The sequence below is a fragment of the Terrapene carolina genome, unplaced genomic scaffold (genome assembly GCF_002925995.2).
Source record: "Terrapene carolina triunguis isolate 2854851 unplaced genomic scaffold, T_m_triunguis-2.0 Scaffold67, whole genome shotgun sequence".
NCBI lineage: Eukaryota > Metazoa > Chordata > Testudines > Emydidae > Terrapene > Terrapene triunguis.
Genome location: NW_020664418.1, coordinates 45,535,417 through 45,557,756, shown reverse-complemented (window position 1 = coordinate 45,557,756; position 22,340 = coordinate 45,535,417). Strand labels below are relative to the sequence as shown.

The 22,340-nt window shown below is 44.7% G+C and overlaps 1 protein-coding gene across 1 annotated transcript in view; it reads left to right on the top strand.

Annotated features, from left to right (window-relative positions):
- Positions 1-22,340, top strand: part of PCSK6 (proprotein convertase subtilisin/kexin type 6) — a 121,872-nt gene that overhangs the window by 61,374 nt on the left and 38,158 nt on the right. The window contains exons 8-11 of the mRNA XM_024214306.3: positions 7,296-7,508; positions 12,890-12,990; positions 16,051-16,154; positions 19,236-19,353. Coding sequence (XP_024070074.2) covers positions 7,296-7,508; positions 12,890-12,990; positions 16,051-16,154; positions 19,236-19,353 — 536 coding nt within the window. The remainder of the gene's footprint in view (positions 1-7,295; positions 7,509-12,889; positions 12,991-16,050; positions 16,155-19,235; positions 19,354-22,340) is intronic.

Sequence of the window (22,340 nt, the reverse complement as noted above, 5' to 3'; positions counted from 1 at the left end):
GACAGCCTTTGGCGGCATGCCTGCGGGAGGTCCGCTGGTCCCGCGCCTTCGGCGTACCCCCCGCCGAATTGCCGCCAAAACCACGGGACCGGCGGACCTCCCGCAGGCATGCCGCCAAAGGCAGCCTGACTGCCGCCCTCACAGAGACTGGCAGGCCGCGCCCCGCGGCTTGCCGCCCCAGGCACGCACTTGGTGCCTGGAGTTGCCCCTGCCCTGGGGAATCTTAAATTGCAGTGGTCTAAACCCGGTCTTGAGAAATCTCCTGGGACTTTGAGGACAAGCCGGGCCTCTTTTTCAGGCCTTACTTTGGCATATTTGCCTCATTTTTCTTTTAGCAACTTAAACCTTTTTGGGGAGTGAAATTTGAGGAATGTCCCATTTTAGCATAAACCCTCACTAAGGGGTTGTCATGATAAAGTAGTTTAGCCCGCTAGCCAATTCAGCACCACTGTGAGGGATTAGACATTGCTGTAGTGAAACAGCCGGCCGGCATCTCCTAGTGCGGGGCATACTACGTTTGGCATCCCAGTGTTTATTTTATCCTTTGTAACAATGCACCCAGCGTGACCTTGAGCCCAAGAAATATGCATTTCTAAACCTAAATTGAAACACCACTGAACTGAAGCAATGTTAACTCAGGAGAACTCCCCTTAACCAGAGCTGAGCTCCCCTGTTGAGAGCCGTTAAGCCCATTAAAATGGAGACCGGCAAAGCTGAAGGACCAAAGTTCTGTCTTCAAATAACCTTTTGAGGCTATATGTATCAGAGACTTACAGGAAAGGAAGCTGCAGCTTCCAGTGTTTAGAGTCTAGGTCGGTGAGTTGGGACAGCTGTGTTGCTGAGTCACTCTGTGACCCAGAGCAAATTTCGTCATCTCTCTGTGCCTTGGCTTCCCAGCTGTATAATCAGGATAACGGCTCCCTAGCTTTGTAAATCTTGTTGCAGTTTTGGGGTGAAAGTGATGCATAATTGCAAAGTAGCGTTACTAAAACAAGGACTTTTGCAGAAAGGACTCTGAATGGGCCCCAGCCAATGTTAATTTCCTGTTTGGGGCAGTTAGTCTGCAGAGGGATTAATTGAAGTGTATGTGAATTCTTTCAATGTAAATACATAGAATCAGGGAACAAGCTGCCCCTTAGACTCTTTTAGACTCCCATATGGAAGATGTGTGAGGGTACGTCTACACTACGAGATTAATTCGAATTTAGATAATTCGAATTTGGGAAACAGATTGTATAAATTCGATTGTGCGCGGCCACACTAAGCACATTAATTCGGTTTTTAACCACATTAATTCGGTGGTGTGCGGCCACACTACCCCATTAATTTTAACCACATTAATTCGGTGGTGTGCAGCCACACTACCCCTAATTCAAATTAACAAAATCGATTTTGGTGCTACTCCGCTCGTCGGGGTGGAGTACAGAAATCGATTTTAAGTGCCCTTTAATTCGAAGTAACTGGCTCCGTTGTGTGGACGGGTTAAGGATTAATTCGGATTAACGCAGCTAAATGCGAATTAAAGTCGTAGTATAGACCAGGCCCGATAGAGCAGGTTCCCGCAGCTGAGCGGGACACCCTGCCATTTGGATCCCTGCAGCTCCCACACACACAATGGTCAGGAAATGTTTCAACAAGCATTTTCCAAATAATGGCGCTTGCTGCTTTTATTTACATCAGAAGCCTTCAACTCACCGGAGGAGACATGGTTAGAGCCTTACAGAAGTTTCTGGTCCAAATTTGAGCCACGTTACCCCTTTCTGCAGAGGCCCCCTCGAAGAGGGGGGAGATCTGAGATCCACCTCTCAGAGTTCCCTGCAGATTGTCCCTTCAGGAGGGATGGGAAACAAATTTGATGCTGGAAATAACAGGGAGGGGAATTACTGCGGTGAGGGGTGGCCGCTTCATCGCTAACTCAAGTCTGGATGATTTTCTAAAGGAGATGCTGTAGCTCAACCAGAAGTTATGGGCTTGTTGCAGAAATCGCTGGGTGGGATTCTCTGGCCTGTCATTCATGGGGTCAGGCTAGATGACTGCAATGGCCTTAAAATCTAGGAATCAATGACTTGGGGGAGGAGGGGGGTTGATGAGGTCTCCCAACCCTGCAGATCTGTTGTATTCATGAAGGCACTCACCAAACCTGCCTCTGTTGGTTCCTTTGCTTTCCCAGGCATCACCATTCCTGCAAAAGCTGTGCTGCCGTTGACCCTGTCGCTGTCTGAACTTCCTCCTGAATTTCTATTGGGAGGTCCAGTGAGTGCACAGGGGCAGGGGACGAAGCCTGGGAGCATGGCCAATCTCATGGCCCCGACCCTCAAAGCTGCAGGCAGGCCAGCAGGAGAAAGAGGTTTCCCAGGGGGAAGTACTCCCTGCCCCTCTCTTGCTTCTAGCTAAGCAGGAGGAAAACTCTCCTGAGACCCCTCGGGGACAATTCAGGCCGTTCTCATGTATTCACAACCAATTCCGAGTTCCACAAAGCACCTGAGAGCAGGAAACGTTTTTTCCCTACATGCAGAAACACTAATTGCCAAGCCTATCTTTTTCAATTACTGAAGAAAGCCCTTAATTGGCTGGTTAGCTGTAACCTTTAGCCCAAGCACGCTGCTGCAGCTGAGTTATAAATCTTTAGAATTGAATTTTAATAGAAGTATTAAGACAGCCATTATCTCTTAGCGACGGGGGGAGGGATAGCTCAGTGGTTTGAGCATTGGCCTGCTAAACCCAGGGTTGTGAGTTCACTCCTTGAGGGGGCCATTTGGGGATCTGGGGCAAAATCAGTACTTGGTCCTGCTAGTGAAGGCAGGGGGCTGGACTCGATGACCTTTCAAGGTCCCTTCCAGTTCTAGGAGATGGGATATCTCCATTAATTAATTAAAGTGATAATCTGCTGAGGGCTTGTCTACACGGTGCATTAGTCCGCACCAGAGAGATGTAAATTCTAGTCTGCGTTAGCATGTCATGCACTAATGGCCTGTGTGGGCCCTGCTGGCACACACTTAAAGTTCCCTAGTGCACGTTAATGCAGGCCCATTTCGGCTCAGTTAGGGTCTTGGCCAAAACCCATTGAAGTCAATGGAAAGACTTTCATTGATTTCAGTGGGGTTTGGATCCAATTCTTATTGCGCTATGAAACCCATGCAATAGTTGCCGTTGGTTTAGCAGTGGTTTCATACGGAGATTGTGGGTGTTTTAAGCCTGCTTGAAGAAGTCTTGGCAGTTAGGTGTTTCAGAGCTAATGAGAGGAGCATTTCTTGGCTTCCAATTCAGTAGGGTTACAGGGTTAGGCTTTATCTCAATAATGGCTAGAAAAGACAGCCGAAATAGTCATTCTGTTATCTCCTCTCCCGCCTTTCAGTTAATGCTAGGGAGAAGAGGTGAGTCTACCATTATTCCTCAGGCAGAAGGAAAATTAATTATATGCCTGTCGCTGACTTAATATAACCCCATTGGGTTTTAAGGGCTATCTTATGCCCTGTGCGGCCCAGTTAGAGCCAGAGAAGAGCAACAAGAATGATGAAAGGTGTAGAGAACATGACCTATGAAGGAAGGCTGAAAGAATTGGGTTTGTTTAGTTTGGAAAAGAGAAGACTAAGAGGGGACATGATAGCAGTCTTCAGGTATCTAAAAGGGTGTCATAAGGAGGTGGGAGAAAACTTGTTCACCTTAGCCTCTAAGGATAGAACAAGAAGCAATGGGCTTAAACTGCAGCAAGGGAAGTTCAGGTTGGACATTAGGAAAAAGTTCCTAACTGTCAGGGTGGTTAAACACTGGAATAAATTGCCTAGGGAGGTTATGGAATCTCCATCTCTGGAGATATTTAAGAGTAGGTTAGATAAATGTCTATCAGGGATGGTCTAGACAGTATTTGGTCCTGCCATGAGGGCAGGGGACTGGACTCGATGACCTCTCGAGGTCCCTTACATCCTAGAGTGTATGAACCTATGAATCTATGAATCTATTATTGCATGGGGTTTAAGTCAGGATAGAATTTGGTCCTATGTACAGAAGACTAAGGATCTGACTGTACCATCTCTTCTCAGCATATTCTGATGTGCAGTGTGAAACAGATGTGAGGCATAGAACTCTGCAAATAATGAATTCTTTTGGTTTGCTGGTAATTCTGAAAAATTGGGGGGAAATTATTTTGGGTTGAACCCAAATTGAAATATTTTGCTAATCGAAAAGTTAAAAATAAAAATTGGTGTCTGTCAAAATGCAATGTTTTGTTTCAATTTGAGGGATTTTTCTGTCTGTTTTTAAATGTTTTAAAATAAATTTGGAGGAAGTTTTTAAGCAATTTTGAATAAAAAAATTGAAATGTTTCATTTAAAAATGTGGAAACAAAATATTTGACTTGCTTTGATTTTTTTTTCTTTTAAGCACAAACAATTTGGTGAAACCAGCACAAATTCACAAAATGTTTTGGGGTTGCTGACTGCATTTTTCATCCAAAAAGTTTCACGCAGCTCTAGTTAGGAGGACCATGCTTTGGAAATCATGATTAACACTTGAACTTATGCAGTTCTAGCTCTGACATTGTTTCACAAAGGACTTGAGGAAAAATATCAGTTCCTGACATCCTTATCAACTACAAAATCAGTGATAAACCTCCCCCTTTGTGTACCTTTCACAACTGGTGACTGATTTCTAGATCATCTGAACAGTGCTTAAGAAAATCTTAGCCTGTACCCTGAGATGTCCAGCTTTTTTCTGTTTGTAGATTGATGGATCTTAATTTTTAATAGACAATCACCTCATATTGCCTTTTTGCTAAATCCAGCTTTAAACAGTGTCAGGTTACAAAATGTTGCACTACCACACATACAAAGCACATCTATTTCTTCATGGAAGTCCTGCCAGGGCCTGTGGACATAGAGCCAGCACATTTGAGCTGACTGCATTGTACACTCCGCCAAAAACCTGAATTAGGAGGTCAAGTTTTAATAGATCCAGAAAACCCTAGAGAGACTTTAAATCCGTGCTAGAAAGTGGCACGTTGAGGTACCAGTAGTGGTTGACCAAAGGTTCAATACACTTCAAATCTAGGTAGAATGATCTGTTGGGAGAGAACAGCAGAACAATTTGGCTATCAAACTGTATTTTTCCCTGCTGACCTCCAGACAACTCTTGTTAATCTTTCCTATGGAAGTAACCTCCCTTTGTGGCTGTGAGGCAGGCAAGATAATGAAAACCTAAACACAGTGAGGAAAGCACCCAATTTACCCTTTGTAGCCAGAGGCAGGGTCAACAAAGAGATTATCAGCCCAGCAGTAGAGCAAGACAGGTAATAAACCATCCCTCTGCCTTGAAGTCTCCGAACAAAATACACCCTTGGAGCTGATTCTGCTAGAGGAAGCATGCTGTCTTGTGATGGGGAGGGAGAATCAGAAAAGGATTTCTCTGCAATATGTAGGTAGAGACCTGCCTATGTTCATTCCAAAATATCCCCCTGACACATGCCAACTCTCTTCTCTGATAAGGGGAGAACCCAAGACAGTTGGGTACCAGCCCCGTGACTGTTCCTCCAGCCCTTTCATTACTGTTTCGGGATTGACTGTCAAGCTAAGCGGGCTTAATACAGTCTCCCCTAAGCGTTTAAGTTGTGGAAAGTGGGATAGAAAAGCAAAGTATCCATTGCAGAAGAAGGCACGGCTTATTTTAAAAGTCTACGTCAATGTGTACGTCAGCGTATGCCAATCAACCAACATTATGGGTTTCTAATACTAGTGTTAGGAATGGCTCTCGCTTTTCTGCCCATGTCTGTAGCTTCACTGACATTCTCTTTATCCTCCAGCAGAGCGCCCTTCACTATTGACGGGCCACTACTGAAAGGCTGCAGGTATTGCCAAAAATACTCATGGATCATTCATTAGCATGACCTACCTGACATCCCTAAAAGGACAAGTCAAGGGCTTGCATACCCCAGCGGTGTCCCCGCAAAGCCTCCCCACTGATGGACCTGGTAACATGAGAGACACCCAGATCTGCTAACATTTAACACGCTTCCCAGCCGATGTCAATGTTTGAGCTGGGATGTGCTCCGCGATGGTGCTGAACCAGCTCTGTCACCATTGTACTGCACCTCACACCCTCTCTGATCCTTGGAAATTGTTCTTCTGATGGGCAGGGGTAGCAGTGGGGGGGAGATTGTTGCTTTTTGGTATCAAAACACAGCTCTCGCTCTTTTTTTCACTAGCCTAATGCCGTTGACGTCATCCCTCACTAGCACTGGGGCAAATGAGAGCCGAATGTGATCTAGATATGGCATTACTGCCTAAACATAACCTCAAGAAAGCTTAGACAAAGAGCCTCCTCTATCACGTCCCCCCTCTGTTCTTAAGCAAGAGCCTAGTGGATTTTCACCATTGGCTGAGGAAGAAGTCCCTTCCTATTAGAGGTTTGAGTGGCCTGATGGAGCCCTCGCTACTGAATTTCTTCCTCTTCTCTCATCACAATTTCCTTTGGCTTAGGAGAGGCCTTGGTCTCAGTGAGCCTGTATCTCTTTGGGCACTCCAATCCCACTTTCTCACCCAGCAGAATTAAAATCTGGCCTGAAGTCAGACTCTTCGGCTCTGCACCTGCAGCAGCGAAGCGAGCTAACTGCGACGGCTTGGCTCTACGTAGGCTATAAGCTAAAGTTAAAGGAAAGGGCAGTATAACAAGGTGGCTCTGCTAGCCTGCAAGATACACTTCAGGCACCTTTCCTCCCTTTCAGTTTTTTCCACCAGAAGTAATGAACTGAAGGGAACGGAACCACCCGGATTCTTCACGAGTTCTCCTTTCGGTTCATCCTGCAGACCACTGGAGTTGCATGTGTACCACGTAGGGGAGTCACAGCAGGTCTTTCCTCTGCTCTGATGTGTGACGGAAGTAGCTGCAGCTGGCCGACCGCTTTCAGCCCTATTGCTGGAGAGGCCAGTTGCCCGAAAGCACCGCTGTGGCGGGCGTCTGCCTGGACCTCATTTTTCAGCCTGGCTGAGGGAGGAGATCCTCGGAACGCCAATACGTTTGCTCTTTGATCATTTTGCAGAAGTCCATAAAGCCCCTTCATCCAAGGCGTTTCTGCTTTGCCACCCTTTTGGATAGTTATTGCCTTTAAGAATGCTAGTCACTTTAAAAACATTGTGTGTAAATATTCACTGAGTACAGTAGGGTTCTTTTTTTAGAACAGTTCATTTTCTAAAGGATTGTTAGACCATGGGGGGGGGGGGGGGGACCCGGGGGGGTGTGGGGGTTTGGGGTTTTTTTTTGGGCATGGTGTGTTTCCTTATAGATGTTTTTGTTTGAATGTTTAGGGTCGTAAGGGTTTGGGCTCCATTTTTGTCTGGGCCTCAGGAAATGGTGGCAGAGAAGGCGATTACTGCTCTTGTGATGGCTACACCAACAGCATCTACACCATCTCCATCAGCAGCAGCACGGACAGTGGGCTCAAGCCGTGGTATCTAGAGGAATGCGCATCTACTCTCGCCACAACCTACAGCAGCGGGGCATTTTATGAACAAAAAATTGTAAGTTGTATACCCGGCTCCCAGATGGTTAATTGAATTCTACCTACCTGCCATTTCCCCTGTTGTTTAGATTGACTAAGTTGCGGAAGGGGCAGAATTATTGTTAAGTTATTCACACTTCTCCTAAAAACTACTGGGCACTGTTATGTGGTGCTGTTGCTGTGTTTCACCCCAGAGGTGACTGCATTTCAGTGGTGGATGAAATGATTCTAGTTTACAAAGCACTGTGAGATCCTGCGAGATGAAAGGTGTTCTGTTCAAGTAAGTCACTGTTTGAAGTAAGTACTGTAGAAGTCCTTACTTCAGTAGACTTTCTCTTTGGGATTTACATTCAGTTTTGGTTTAGATTTTTTTATACTTTGTACCTGATCCTGCAAACATTCAGGCCTGTACTTATCTCTGGAGTCAGTGCGGCTTCTTGTGCACTTAAAGTTGAGCATGTGCATGTTTGCAGGGTCAGGGCCTTAATTTTGTAATTGTAGGGCCAGATTCTGCTCTCATTTTCTCTGGATTTACACCAGTGAACTCCATTGATGTCAATAGAACACCATCAAGGTACATCTGATGTGCAAAGAGAATTGGGACCCTATTTTTTTTTTTAATCTAAGTGAAAAGCAATAAAATGTTCCAAGCTTCCAAAAGTATAGGCATGTGACCTAGTGTCCTTTATTACCCTCTGAAATGAAAGCTTAGGATTCTTCTAGTTAAAGGTCTGAGTTCCTATAATTTTAGCCTGAAATGGGCAGTAGAGAGGAAACATGGTTAGGCCACTTGCCTAGGACTTGGGAGAATTGTATTCAAGTCCCTGCCCTGCAATATATGGTTAGGCAAGTTACTTAGGGCAGGTCTTCACTACCCGCCGGATCGACGGGTAGTGATCCATCTATTGGGGATCGATTTATCGCGTCTAGTGTAGACGCGATAAATCGATCCCCGATCGCTCTGCCGTCGACTCCAGAACTCCACGACTGCTGAGAGGCGGAAGCGGAGTCGACGGGGGAGCGGTGGCAGTCGACCCCGCGCCGTGAGGATGGGAGTTAAGTCGATCTAAGATACGTCGACTTCAGCTACGCTATTCTCGTAGCTGAAGTTGCATATCTTAGATCAATCCCCCCCCCCCAGTGTAGACCAGGGCTTAGTCTCTCTGGGTCCCGCTTCCCTATCTGTAAAGAGGGAATAACAGCACTGCCCTACCTCAAAGGGGTGTTGTGAGGATAAATACATTAAAGAGTGTGAGGTGCTCAGGTACTACAGGAATAAGGGGCAGATATGTATCACAACAGAGTTCTAGAAGCTTAAAGAAATGCATATGCACACATTTGTCAGCGGGCATAAACACTTAAGAGCTGTTTTATTTCCTCACTCCCTCCCTTCTCCCCCTCTTCCTCCCCCCCCTCCGGAACTTCCTTACCCCACAGGAAAAATGTGGATAGAATTCCTTCCCCTTAGCTACTACGTGTAATTATTATACAAGGAAACGGGGTGTGCTGTAATGTCTGGGCTCCATTAGCAGGAATTTAATGCTGACTTAAAACAAAAAGTGTTCATGTGTCTGGAGTGAAGGGAAGATCATTTTCAATCTTAAAAGTGATTTTTAAAGCCTTACTAAAGTACTAAAGTACTAAAGTGAAATAGCACGGCCATTTTAATTTCACAGTGTTTACACTTTAGTACATCTCTTGATTTGCATTATTTTCGGCTAGGAAATGGGTTTGTATAAATTATGCGTGAACTTATTGTTATATAAGCAGAATTTATGGAGTGCACTCTGCAAAACCAACAGGGAAAGTCAGGCAGAAGGGTTCAGTAGCACAGCTTTGGCGTCCACCTTTACTTGTTTATTCAGGTGATCGTTTAATATACGTGTTCCTTTTCTGTTAGATCATGTTCTGCTAGGACATGCTTTTGAGTTCTCGAATTGTGTACTTTGAGAAGCAGGATAGTAACACTGGCATATTAACATGTTGTAATTCAAAAGAGCAACTGGCTGAACCAGTACATGTTGGAACATGATTTACAATGCAGTTTACAAGACTTGTGTTCAGTGAAGTTGCTTAGGCTCTGCAAGTATTGACTTGTATTTTTTCTTGATTAGTCACACTAATGTGTGAAAAAGGGCTCTTAGCTCTGATTAATACATTTGGCAACAATCCCATTGAATAAAAACCTACCATGTCCTTCTTCCTGTTCAATTTCTTCCCTTGATAACATCACAATAAAGAATGTTTCCTTAGAGAAATAATGGAAAACCATCACTGAGTTTCAATGAACCGTTCTGTGAACAGCTTGGGTATTTTTTCACAGCCTTTCAAGTTTGCCCATCAAAAAAACATATCTCTTAATAACAAGGTACTGGGCTATAATACTCTCCGTGCATAACCCAAAACTCAGGCAATTCCAATATTACCTGTCATCACCTCTCATCGCTAGAGCTAGTCCGGAATCTTCCATCAAAATGATTTTTCGATGGACATTGCAGTTTCTGCAAAATAAAAATTTTCTGTGGGGCAAATTTCAATTTGATTTGATTTTTCCATTAGGAAAACCAAAACAAAATATTTGTTGAACAGTTTCACATTAAGCTGCGTAGCCTTATGGTGCTGGGTTGCATTATGGGAGTTGTAGTTTGGGTGCCTGATGCTTCCATTCTCTCCTATGGGCCAGGCTCCCAAACTGGACTACATCTCCCATGCAATGTAGTCTCCCTTCTGATTGAGCTGCCTGATGCATCATGGGTGTAGTCTGACCGGGGAGCCCACAGGAGAAAAAGGCATCATGTCCCTGAACTAAAACTACCATGAGGCAATGCAGCACCACAGGGAGATGCAGTTTAAAGCTGAATTGACTTTAAATGTTTCGTTTCAGGTCAGTCCAACAAACTGAAATGAAACTTTTCAATTTGGGAATATTGAAGTGTTTCATTTTGATGGGAAAATGCCAAAATAAAATGTTTTGCAGTTTCTAAATAGAATTTTTTCAGAACTTCTTATTCCATGAACATTTTCAGTATTTCAAATTTTTCCTCCCAGATTTGGGATGAAAACAAATGTAGATGTATCAGGATTTCCAGTTTTTGACCTGCTCTACTCATCACCCTAGCCAAGCTAATGAGCTAGTGCAGTGGTTCCCAAACTTGTTCCGCCGCTTGTGCAGGGAAAGCCCCTGGCGGGCCGGGCCGGTTTGTTTACCTGCCCCGTCTGCAGGTTCGGCCAATTGCGGCTCCCAGTGGCTGTGGTTCGCTGCTTCAGGCCAATGGGAGCTGCTAGAAGCGGCGGCCAGTATGTCCCTTGGCCCGCGCCACTTCCAGCAGCTCCCATTGGCCTCGAGCAGCGAACTGCGGCCACTGGGAGCCGCGATCGGCCGAACCTGCGGACGCGGCAGGTAAACAAACCGGTCCGGCCCGCCAGGGGCTTTCCCTGCACAAGCGGCGTCCCAAGTTTGGGAAACACTGAGCTAGTGAATTGGGTTGAGGATTTGAAGACCACAAGTACAAACTATCCTTAAGTGTTCAGAAGAGGTGGTTCCACTGAAAGGCATACTAGACACAGAACATCAAAAAAGCGTTATACAGAGTTCTAGCCACACCCTCCCCATTAACCTTAATGATTCTCATGCAGCAAAAAAACACTGCAACAGTTTGCGAATATGATTACTATGGAGAGCAATCACTTTGGAAATTTGACACACATTTCTTCTGAGGAATAGATTGATATCAAGGTTTGCCACCTTTCATACTTCTGGTATCTCAGCATGCTTTACAAAGCAGGAAGTTAGATAATGCTGGGCAATGCAGCAAGTTTTACTTTCTACTGTCAAACAGGTTGAGACACTGGGACTGCTTTATGAAAAGAGGGGTTGTTGGCCAGGACACCAGAGGTATTTTTTGCTTTAACTTTCACCTGGGCAGTCACATCATTGATGAGACAGGTCCCCAAAATCACAAGATTGGCTTTAAAATCATGGGATTTTTAACAGTGTGGGAACAGGTCTTGATGTAACTTCTCATCTGAAGAACAGCCCATCTAACAATGCAGCACTCTTCGAGGGATGTATAAGACTATTAGCTCAAGCCCTGATACGGAACTTGAATCTTCTGGCCTAAAAGTAAAGGTGCTGCTAACTGAATGTATGCAAGTATCAGCTTCTCTATGGGCCAGATAGTTCAGACAGTATGTTTGTAAGTGATGGTGGTGACTCTCAGTATCCTCTCAGCTGGTGATAGCACAGCGTACAGATTTGCCTGCCCTGTAGTTCTGGCCAGCAGTCAGTGAGCTATTGTTCCCCTGGAGCCCAGTGGTGACTGAAAGGGAAAAGCTTGGGTTTATTATTGCAGTAACGCTGATGACAATAAAAAGCAACAGAACGTCCTGTGGCACCTTTAAGACTAACAGAAGTATTGGGAGCATAAGCTTTCGTGGGTAACCTCATGACATGTCACCGGGCAGCGTGGATACTCATTTTCCATAGGCAGCTTTCTCCAAATTCACAATCCCTGACAAAACAGTTTTCCCCCGGCCCCAAATTACATTGTCATTGTTCTGCAAAGTAGCTAAAGTAAAACTTAAGCTGGGAATATCTAAAACCCATTTGTTTATCATATGTCCATTTTCGCTGTACAGGTGTCTGGGGCCCTGTGCATATCTTAAATGCTCTGTGCATATTGATATCAATGGGACTTGTGCACATGCTTAAAGTCAAAGTGCTGTCCCGAATTGGGGTGCTTTCCTGAAGTGGGGCCTTCATTTTGTCAGGTTTTCCAGTAAGCATTTTTCATGCTTTCTCTCATCCTCCCTCACTCTCCCAGAAGAAGCTCCCTGTGTATATCCCCAGACAAATCTCATGGTGCTCCTTCAAACCCTCCTTTGTCATGATGCCTACAAAAAACTAGGCAGTTAGTGTGCTGTGGCTGCTGCTTATTATACTGTTTGTTATCACCTCATTGTTCGACTCATAAGACTGGAAGGAACCTCAAGAGGTCACCTAGTCCAGTCCCCTGCACTCATGGCAGGACTAAGTCAGTTAGCTTGTGCTTCCACCTGTTGTCTCTCAACTTCTTAGATTGTTAGCTCTTCAGGGCAGTGACCATCTTTTTATTATGAGTTTGTACAGCACCGTGCACAACAGGGACCCGATCCCTGATCATTGCGCCTTACAATGGATCCTGTTCCCACCAAACATGTACTTTCTCTCTGTGGCTCATCAAGGTCATGACTTTTCAGGCAGTGTCTGTTCAGATGCATCTTAAACAAACTCTGATCCTTAAGCACTAATCGGTGCATGCAGCTTTCTGTCTATGACAGGGACCTTGGACTGTTTTGTGATCGTACCGTATAGAAATCTGCTCATAGCACAATAATTAGCTGCCATAATTTTGTCATTAGGTTACCACAGATTTAAGACACGGTTGCACAGAAGGCCATACTGGAACCTCCGTGTCTGCACCCATCGTCACAGGCATCATCGCTTTGGCTTTAGAAGCAAAGTAAGTTAACTCTTGCCTTCCTTGTTGGCCACTTTCTATATTGAATGTTTATGTAACCAGAGCCAGAGAAGAGATGAGACAGGCTTTTTACTAGAGCTGACTGAAATGGGAAAATGATTTAATGATAAATGGCAAAATTGTTTCCATTTTGCTAGGTTTTATGTGGGTCCATTTTCTATTTTGCATGAAATTTTCCTGCAATATTTTTAAACATTTTTACTGAACTAGTTCTTAGCACATTTCTTTTTCCGAACCCCTGGCTTTCAGTAACACAACACAGTTTTCAGTGAATGAAAATTTTTGATAACTATCTAAAAAATGGTTTCCATAAAAATTGTGGTTAAAAATGTTGCAGAATGTTTCATGTGAAATGGAACATTTCTGTAATGTTGTCAGTTTTTCACAAAACATTTCATTTTGGGGGGGGGGGGGGGAATTTTTTAACAAAAAAAAAAAAAAAGTCTTTTAGCGCAAAACATTTTGACTGACTCTACATTTGTACAGGTTTCAGAGGGGTAGCCGTGTTAGTCTATATCAGCAAAAATAACGAGGAGTCCTTGTGGCACCTTAGAGACTAACAAATTTATTTGAGCATAAGCTTTCGTGGGCTAGAACCCACTTCATCAGATGCATGGAGTGGAAAATACAGTAGCAGGTATATATACACAGTACCTGAAAAGATGGGAGTTGCCTTACCAAGGGGGGGGTCAGTGCTAACGAGACAATTCAATTAAAGTGGAAGTGGGCTATTCTCAACAGTAGAATACGAAGGGAGGAAAAATCACTTTTTGAAAAATCTACATTTTTAAAGAGCTATGGTTGGAAAACTGAAATCTCTCCCCAAACTCAGCCCCTCCTTTCCATTTAAATCTCTTTCGCTCTCCTCCCCACCCCCTCTTGCTCTGTACAGATAAACTTCATGATGTAAGCTGAAGATCATAAAACCTAGGTTGTAGCAGACCAGAGAGGGAGAGCGTCATCCTGAGACCCCCTCACTGAGTGTGCCCTGCCACCAACTTCCCTTTTTAGAGCAGGGGGCTGTTGAATCCAACAGTTTCTACTGTATCACGTGAGCAGAGAGGAGGGTCTGTGAAATAGCCAGGACTCCGACAGTGAAGGGTGGGTAGATCCGAATAAAAACCTTAAAGTTCAGCAGTATCCAGTGCAGATCAGAGTAATGTGCTCCCAGTGGGAAATACCATCTAGCAACTGGGGTAGCCTCATTCTGCACTAGCTACACTTCCAGGATGGATGTGAGGCACATTCCTTGGAAAGTGGCATTTCACTCTTCATGCAGCTGCTACATACAGGGGCATTGCCAGCCCAATTCTCTGAGTCTGTGCAGTTAAAGGGCCTCATCCTGCTCCCATTGATGCCTGGGGCAAAGCTCCGATTGAATTCAGTGTTTCGGGATCAAGCCCAAACAGAATACACTCAAAACTTAGTGTAACATCGACCGACCCCGGTTGTCAGGATTGAACTTGGGACCTTTGTGCATGAGCCTCTACTGCATGAGCTAAAAGCCACATGGCTGTTAGCTAAAGCTGTAGTAGACTCATTAATCTCTAGGTGGTTTCAGTGCCACTAGCCGGGACAGAACACCACACCCAGGAGGTGTGTGGGTTACACCAGCATTTTAAAAGGTGTCACTCTCCCTCTAAATGCAGCCTTGGCGTCTAAACATGTCTCAGGTGATTGTTTTGTTTTTCCTATAACAAGCATTTTTGATGTGTTTGGTAGGGTAAAAACAACAACCCAGGCTGCTGGCATCCATGCTGTGATCCCAGCTCCCGCAGCCATTAATATATTGTAGACAGTTGGGAGTCCACAGTCCTAGAGACAAATCATTTCTTATGTGGATGTGATGCAGTTCATTGAAGGCACTAAGAAACGCTGGTGTAGCTGACAACTTTGGTCCTCATTCCCCTGCCCCCTCGCTTTAAGATATTTTGGCTCCATTTTAAATTGAGAAACCCATGTCAGATGAAGCTGTTTTAGGAGATGCCATTTTCATTACAAATAAATGAAGAGCGTTCAGTGTAATTTTTGAGTGGCTTTGCTGATGAATAAAATACAGCATTAAGTACCAGAGGATAGCACATAAGAGATGCGAGCACTCAGACGGTCCATCATTTTAAGAAGAAATAAATTGAATTTCTTTTGTTAAATGCTGTGGATAGAATTATAAATCAAAGCTCAAGACGCTTAAGTAGCATCTGAAAGAAAAAAGCATGAAAAGTGTTCACAAAATATATCAGTGATTCTGATAGAGTGAGTGAAATTCACCCCAATTCACAGGGTCAGTACAATGCCTAAATACTATCTGAGTCTCAATGATGGCCTACTTTGATTGTGACCCTAAATGAGAAGCTCGGTTTATTTCCCACAGGACGTGTTATTTACAGGAATGTAGAGTTTGCCATAGCAACTCAGACTATTGGCCCATCTGGTCAAGTAAACTGCTTCGAGCAGTGACCAATGCTTGTCATTTTGGAGGAAGATGGGGGAAACCACACCCAAAATGTACACTGTTCTGCACTGCAGAATTCCTTCCTGACCTCCATGTGGCAATCAGTTTATGTTCTGAAGCATGAGATTTCAATACATTTAGCCTGGAATGAATCACTGCAAATGTTGTTGCCCATCAGATTACCCATTCCATCCAGCTCCAGTATTTAGCTCTGCTTATCCTGATCCCATTGCAGCTTTGCTAGAACTTTGATAACTTTCAGTAACCATTCCAGTCTAGAGGGGGAAAAAACAAAAATTCCTTTAAATCTCTACACATAATGTTAACATTTAAATAACCAATTTGCGCTATATTTTAATTTAAATTGGAGGAAAACCCTCTTACAGCTATCATTGAATGATGCTATCTTTTCCTTTACCAGGAGAGGTGAGATGTAGCTGCTGCATTCTCCTCTCTGCAGCCATGGGTTTGCACTACAGAACAATCAAATCTGAATGTAGCTGACAATGTTCAGCTGATTGAAAGTTACTACATTGGCACACCAAAGGCTTCCCTGTAATTTTTGTTTCTTTACATCATTATTATTTTAGCCCCTCACTGACCTGGAGAGATGTTCAGCATCTGATTGTTAAAACATCCAGGCCACTACATCTGAAAGCAAATGACTGGAAAACAAATGGAGCAGGACGCAAAGGTGAGGCAGACAGTGTATGTGGACTGGATTGGGCATCATTTGCTGCAAATGATACTCCCGGGGGACCTCTGCCCCACTGCACAAAGCAGAATTTGCACAGATTTAATGTTCTGTGCAGAATTTCCTTTTTCCCCGCAGAATTGGTGCTGCAGAGCTGTTGTCTGCCACTAGCGGCTGCTGGACCCAGCAGAGCCCAGCTCCCCAGCTTGCAAATAGAAGACACTGCTGGGGGGGGGGAGGGGGGACAGAGCTGGAGGGCTCCCAGCAGCTCCAGTTCCTGGCACACCCATGAATGAAGCTGTGAAATCACATAGCTGGGCTTGGGGGAAAGGGTTTGCTGGTGTCTGGGCTGATGGGTGCCCCATGGCTGGGCTCTGGGGACAGAGGGTGTGGGTGTCTGGCCCCGTGGCTGGGCTCTGGGAGAGAGGAGGCAGAGAAACAGGAACTGAGTTGTCGTAGGGGTTTCTTTAACTCTCTACTCCTAGGGGAATCTTTTCTTGTTGTCTGTATTGTTACAGACATAGTTTCTGACAGGTATTTTGAAATAAATTACCAAAATAATTGAAACTGGTGTGATTATATAGCGTTATTTTGACAAATAACATTTGCAGAATTTTAAAATATTGCGTGCAGAATTTTGAATTTTTTGGCACAGAATTCCTCCCAGGAGTAAAATGGATATAGAGAAAGCAGTGCAGATCTCTATGTATGGAGAATAAGGTGGCTAGCAGTGTCATTTATGTCACTGTCAGTGCACTCGCAGTGGAGATCCTTTGGGAGAGTTGTTGGCACTTTACCCTTTGAGGCTTTGTGGGGCACGGCTTTATCAAATGGAAAATCAGTTTGGGTATGTGTGTGACACACACTAACAAGAACATAGTGACCTCAGAAACACTGTATATGTGTAGAGTACACACGGAGAGGAGTTGCAGTTCTCCTCTGCCCTCAAAACATTGGTGTCATTCCAGTTAATGCCAGTGGGAGTCTAAAGCACATGAGGAAAGGATTTGGGGCTGTTTCTAAAATAGGCATGTCAACTAATGATGGAAAGTGGATCGAGCACACTTACACTCCTCTGAGTTTCATTACTCACTCAGGATGATGGCTGTAGCATAATCCTGGCTTCATAATACTGGCATAGTGTGATTAACTGTAGCCACCTCTGAGGCTAGGTCTACACTACGGGGAGGGGGAAGGGGGGGTGTCGACCTAAGATACGCAACTTCAGCTACGTGAATAGCGTAGCTGAAGTTGCGTATTTTAGGTCGACTTACCTGGCTGTGAGGATGGCGGCGAGTCGACCGCTGCCGCTCCGCCGTCGACTCCGCTTCCGCCTCTTGCCGCGGTGGATTTCCAGAGTCAGCGGCAGAGTGATCAGGGATCGATTTTATCGCGTCTTCAGTAGACGCGATAAGTCGATCCCCAATAGATCGATTGCTACCCGCCGATCCGGCGGGTAATGAAGACGTGCCCTAAGAGGGAGGATTAGAGTTGAATCCAATCTACATTCTGTCCAACTTCAACAACAACTTTTTCTTAAAACTCTGCAGTGTAGGAGACGAGTGGAATTGTTATTGAACCTGGCCCAAAGAAATATAGAGGGAAGTCTGCTTATTAACCTCTCAGTAGCACGGCTCGTAGATATGGTACATATAGTGGGACAGTTCTTTGTGCTGCTAATGCTTGTCTTCGTTGCCACTTCACTTCATGCTGAGATTCTTTATGTATGAAAGGATTTTAGGAGCCTTTTTTGAGTGTAATCTCCTGAGGGTTTGTTCAACACCTTTCACCGCAGGCCCTGATTCTGGCTGGCACCTCTGAGAGCTTCCACAGTCTAAATAAATAATAATAGTTGGAACCCACTGAAGTGCACTGAGCATCTCATACTTAGCGTTAGCAAAAGCAGCAAAAGATTCTTGCAATGAAAACCTGCGGATTCACTTTGCTGGCCTTTATGGTACCTTTGCAAATGTTTGAATACAGAAGTTTTTATTTGCAAGAATGTTCCCATAACAAATAGACATCACAAGTGCCAGTACAGATCAATATTCCCAAGAGTGTTTGCATTGGAAGGGCTCCCTCTGCCGTTTTAAGCAGCTGTTTTTATTGTTGTCACCACTGGTTGACTGGACAATTGTCAATGTTAGTGAATAATTTGCAGTTTGATAACCTTTGCAAAAGCTTGTTTATCAACGGATATTCCGGGGCTGTGCCACTCGAGCATCTGCTGGCTTTTGTGTTTAACAGTGGCTGGTGTGTGCCGAGGGATGTGAAAATACAGAGTTTGGAGAATGAATAGCTCTCAGTAAACCATCGTGCTAATTCAGTCCAAAAACTTGATGCCTTCAGCTTTTGCCTGATCAGATAGGGCGTCACAGCTGAAAGCAAAGATTAAAAGAAAACTCTGCCTAGGCCCTTATTAAATGTTGTGCTGTAGAACCACTGAAGAAAGACCATTTGGAAGGATGGTTGAGCGGGTCAGGTATCTGACTGCATTCGAGTCATGGATCTGCCACAGCTTAGGTGTGTAACTTGCAGCAGGTCACTTAATTTCCTTGTGCCTGGGGTTATTAGCATTTCCCTACCTCACAGGGGTGTTGTGGGGATAGATACAGACATTCATTAATGTTTGTGAGATACCCAGCCACCACAGTGACGGGTACTTTATAAATACCTGGATAGATTTTGTAGTGACCACAACCACTAGCTACATCTGTCGCCCCTGGTTGAACGAGATCATGGGAAAGCCTGTAGTGCCAGTCCCCCAGTGCCCACATTGAAATAGACAGCAGACGGCTTCCTCCTGTATCTTTTGAGCTGGGTAGACAGTGAGGAGTACCACAGAAAGTTTGACAGAGTCTTCCAGGTTGGTGATGGGATTCTAATGAGAAGAGATTCCCTAAGCCCGTAGAGCCTGTGCCACAGGAAAAAGTGAAATTTGGATCATTTTTTCCATATTTAGTATTTTTTTCCCCTCTGAGAAATCAAGTGCCAAAGTTAAACATTTTTCCCCCATAAGTGACTTTTAAACGCTGTTAATATCTTTAAGCAAGTAGATTTCTGAGTCTTCTGTCTTTTCAGTTAGCCATCTATATGGATATGGTCTAGTTAATGCAGAAGCTATTGTAATGGAAGCCAAGAAATGGAAAAAAGCACCCACCCAGCACGTCTGCATTGGAAGCTCAGATAGGACACCCAGGTGAGTGTTAACTTGTATATGTCCCCCAGCACCAGGACTTTGTGATGGCATAAATATTCTAACTTGGGGAGACAATGTGTAACCTCCATCGTAAATAATCACTTTCTGTTACAGTTACTCATACTTACCTGTTAATGTGCTCTGCTATCAAGCATCATGCATTGAGGTACATTAGACTCTGTGGCAGAACCACGTCCCTGCTGGCTGGATCTCACATGCATTGTGTTGGCAAGGTCACACCGCCCGGGGAAGCCATTTTGAAGAGTGTGCTGCTTCATGCCCCTTGTGCACACGCTGTCCAATACCGGACAACACCATGTCTGATTTTGTCTCTGTGCCGGATAGGGGACAACCCTTAGAAAAGCAGACCCGTCCAGCTTAAAACTGGACGAATGGCCTGCCTAGTGCGTGTGTGTATGTGTGTAGAGGGGTGAGTAACTACGCTCTTGGAGTTGGGTTTGAACTCTGTTTTGATGTAGGTGAGCGTCACCTGCTCTCTGCGTGGTCTTTGAAGTATTCATGGTGGCCAACTCTGATAGATTTATCATGAGTCTTGTGATAATTGGTGTTTTTCTGAAAACCCCAGCTTCTGGAGTCATATGAAGGCACGAGAACTTCAGGGGTTTTGTTTGCTTTTGTTTCTTGGTTTTAAGAGTAAGTTTCTAGCCCTCATGGTTGCAAAGAGAGGCTTGGAAATGCGGAGCAAGTGCCCCATCAAGGCTCAGAAACCAGAAGGCAAACAATAAGAACCCACCATTTATTTTTAATCTCATGATTTTTAAACCAGTTGCGTGATTTTGGGAGGCCTGCCTCCTGATTTCTGAACAAATAACGCACACTGGGTTCTTTTGATTTCAGAACCTGTAGGGATCACGGTTTCAAGCTTTTCTCTGCAGCCACAAGGACTAGATGTGTATTTTCCTTTTTAAACGGAAGCTGCGATTCTCACTCTGTTCAGAAGACAATGACTTTCTGCTTTCCTCTGCCGTTTACTTTTCTAAACAGTGTCGCCCACTCTGGCAGTCTTCTGACGAGCCTTGTGGTATTTAGTGCTTTTTCTGAACACCGTAGATGCCCCTACGCTAGGGCCCAAGCCAGCCAGCATTTCTTACCGGGCTTACAAAGGGGAGCAAATGCTACTCCTGGGCACGTTTGCAGGGTCAGGCCCTTAAGGATGGCCTGTGGATAGGGAAGTGAGGAAGTTGCTGACCTCAAGGGAAGAAGGAGAGGCAAGGAGGTCTGTGGCTGGGCCAGCGGTCACCTGAGCCTGGCGATTTGGTCCAGTTGTGCAAAAAATAAGGGTACTCCCTGATTTAGAAAATGAAGCCAGGTTTGTGTTGGCGAACAAAGATCCCGAGAATTCCAGTGGCCTTGTCTCTTTTTTGATTTGCACCAAAGAAGCAGGGATTTGAAGCACTGTCAGAAATGCTGTAGCAAGGGGGGAGGGTCAGTTTTTTGTTTCTTAAATCCCCATAACTTGTTAGTAGAAGCTTTTGCAGCAATTCATCTTAGTGCGGCTACAGACGCAGCGTATAGGCTGATGGCAAGATGCAGGAGATAAGATACACTAGATACATGCCAGTTCTGAGCCTAGTTTATTGTGCAAATGTCTGATGATACTTTGATTTGAATTTGTTTGAAATGATGCTATTAATGAGACCATCCTCTAGCAGCTTGACTCAAATTCCTCTCTTCCAAACAGAAGCCCAGCAGTTGATGTATGCAAACTGTCTGTTTTGCATAGAGTTTTTATTCCCTTGTGCCTCAGTTATGATTTGCCATGTCTCCCGATCCCAGGGAGAAACCGCTGTGAAGGGTTATCCCAGATGGAGTGGCCCCTGACGTACCAGGGATCTTTCATTAGGGTAGCTGGACACAAGGGGAATGATTCTGGAACAATACACATTGCAGGCAATGTCCTGAAATGAAGGACCATCCGGAAAACCTTCAAATTCCTCTGTATTAAAACTGGGAACAACTGCTGTCTTGATCATACCGGAAACCCTTTCTTCTGTGCTAAGATGGGGACACCAAGAACTGGGCCTCATTTAGAGCAGCACTTCTCATACAACATGTGCTGGCCATCTGCACGAGATGTATTTTTCATAGATTAGTAGATTTAAAGGCCAGAATGGACACGATCATCTAGTCTGACCTCCTGCATAACCCAGAGCATAGAATTTCATCTTGTGACTCCTGTACTGAATCCAGTAACTTGTGTTAGACTCAGGCATATGTTCCAGAAGGCATCTGGGCTGGCTTTCCTGGTGTCCACTAATTCAGAGTTTGCTGCAAACAGTGGAAAGACTTCGAAGTCAAAGGCAGGCTAGTTCTGTGCTCTACAGTCTTCAAGGCCAGTTCATGGCTACTCAGGTGCAATTACGGGTCTTTTGTAGACCTTTCCCTCCCCCGCCTTTCTTTAGGCCTGATCCAAAGTCTGTTGAAATCAATAGAAAGAATTCCATTCAATGGGTTTTGGATCAGGCCCTTTATGGAGAAATTCTTTCTTCTCTTCTCTGGTGCAGGAGATCTCTGTCAGCCCAGGCATTAAAGTTTCAGCCTAAATGGAAACAGGCATGTCAGTGTGTTTCCCATTGTGGGAACTGATGACAACCATGGGCAGAATAATCTGTCGGACCAGATTAGTCGATCTGGCTCTTAAAGAATCAAAATTCCTGGTAAGACACACCCTCATTTCCAGCACAAGTGATTTGCTAATCAAAAGAGCATTATTTTATTGGAGCAAATAGAGTCTGAAAAGCAGTTCTGAATTTGTAGCCAAAGAAGTTCATAAAACAATTTATCTGATACAGACCCTGTAGTAGTGTGAGTCGGGGCTCTACCCTCCGAGGCGGGAGGGGAGCCACGCCGACTCACTGCAGACGTGCTCAATAGCCGGTTGCTCAGGAATCAGGCTCTCTGGTGTAGGGGCTGAGGAAAACAACAGTACAGGAGCCCAGACCCTCTGGAGCAGGGGCTGGGTACAC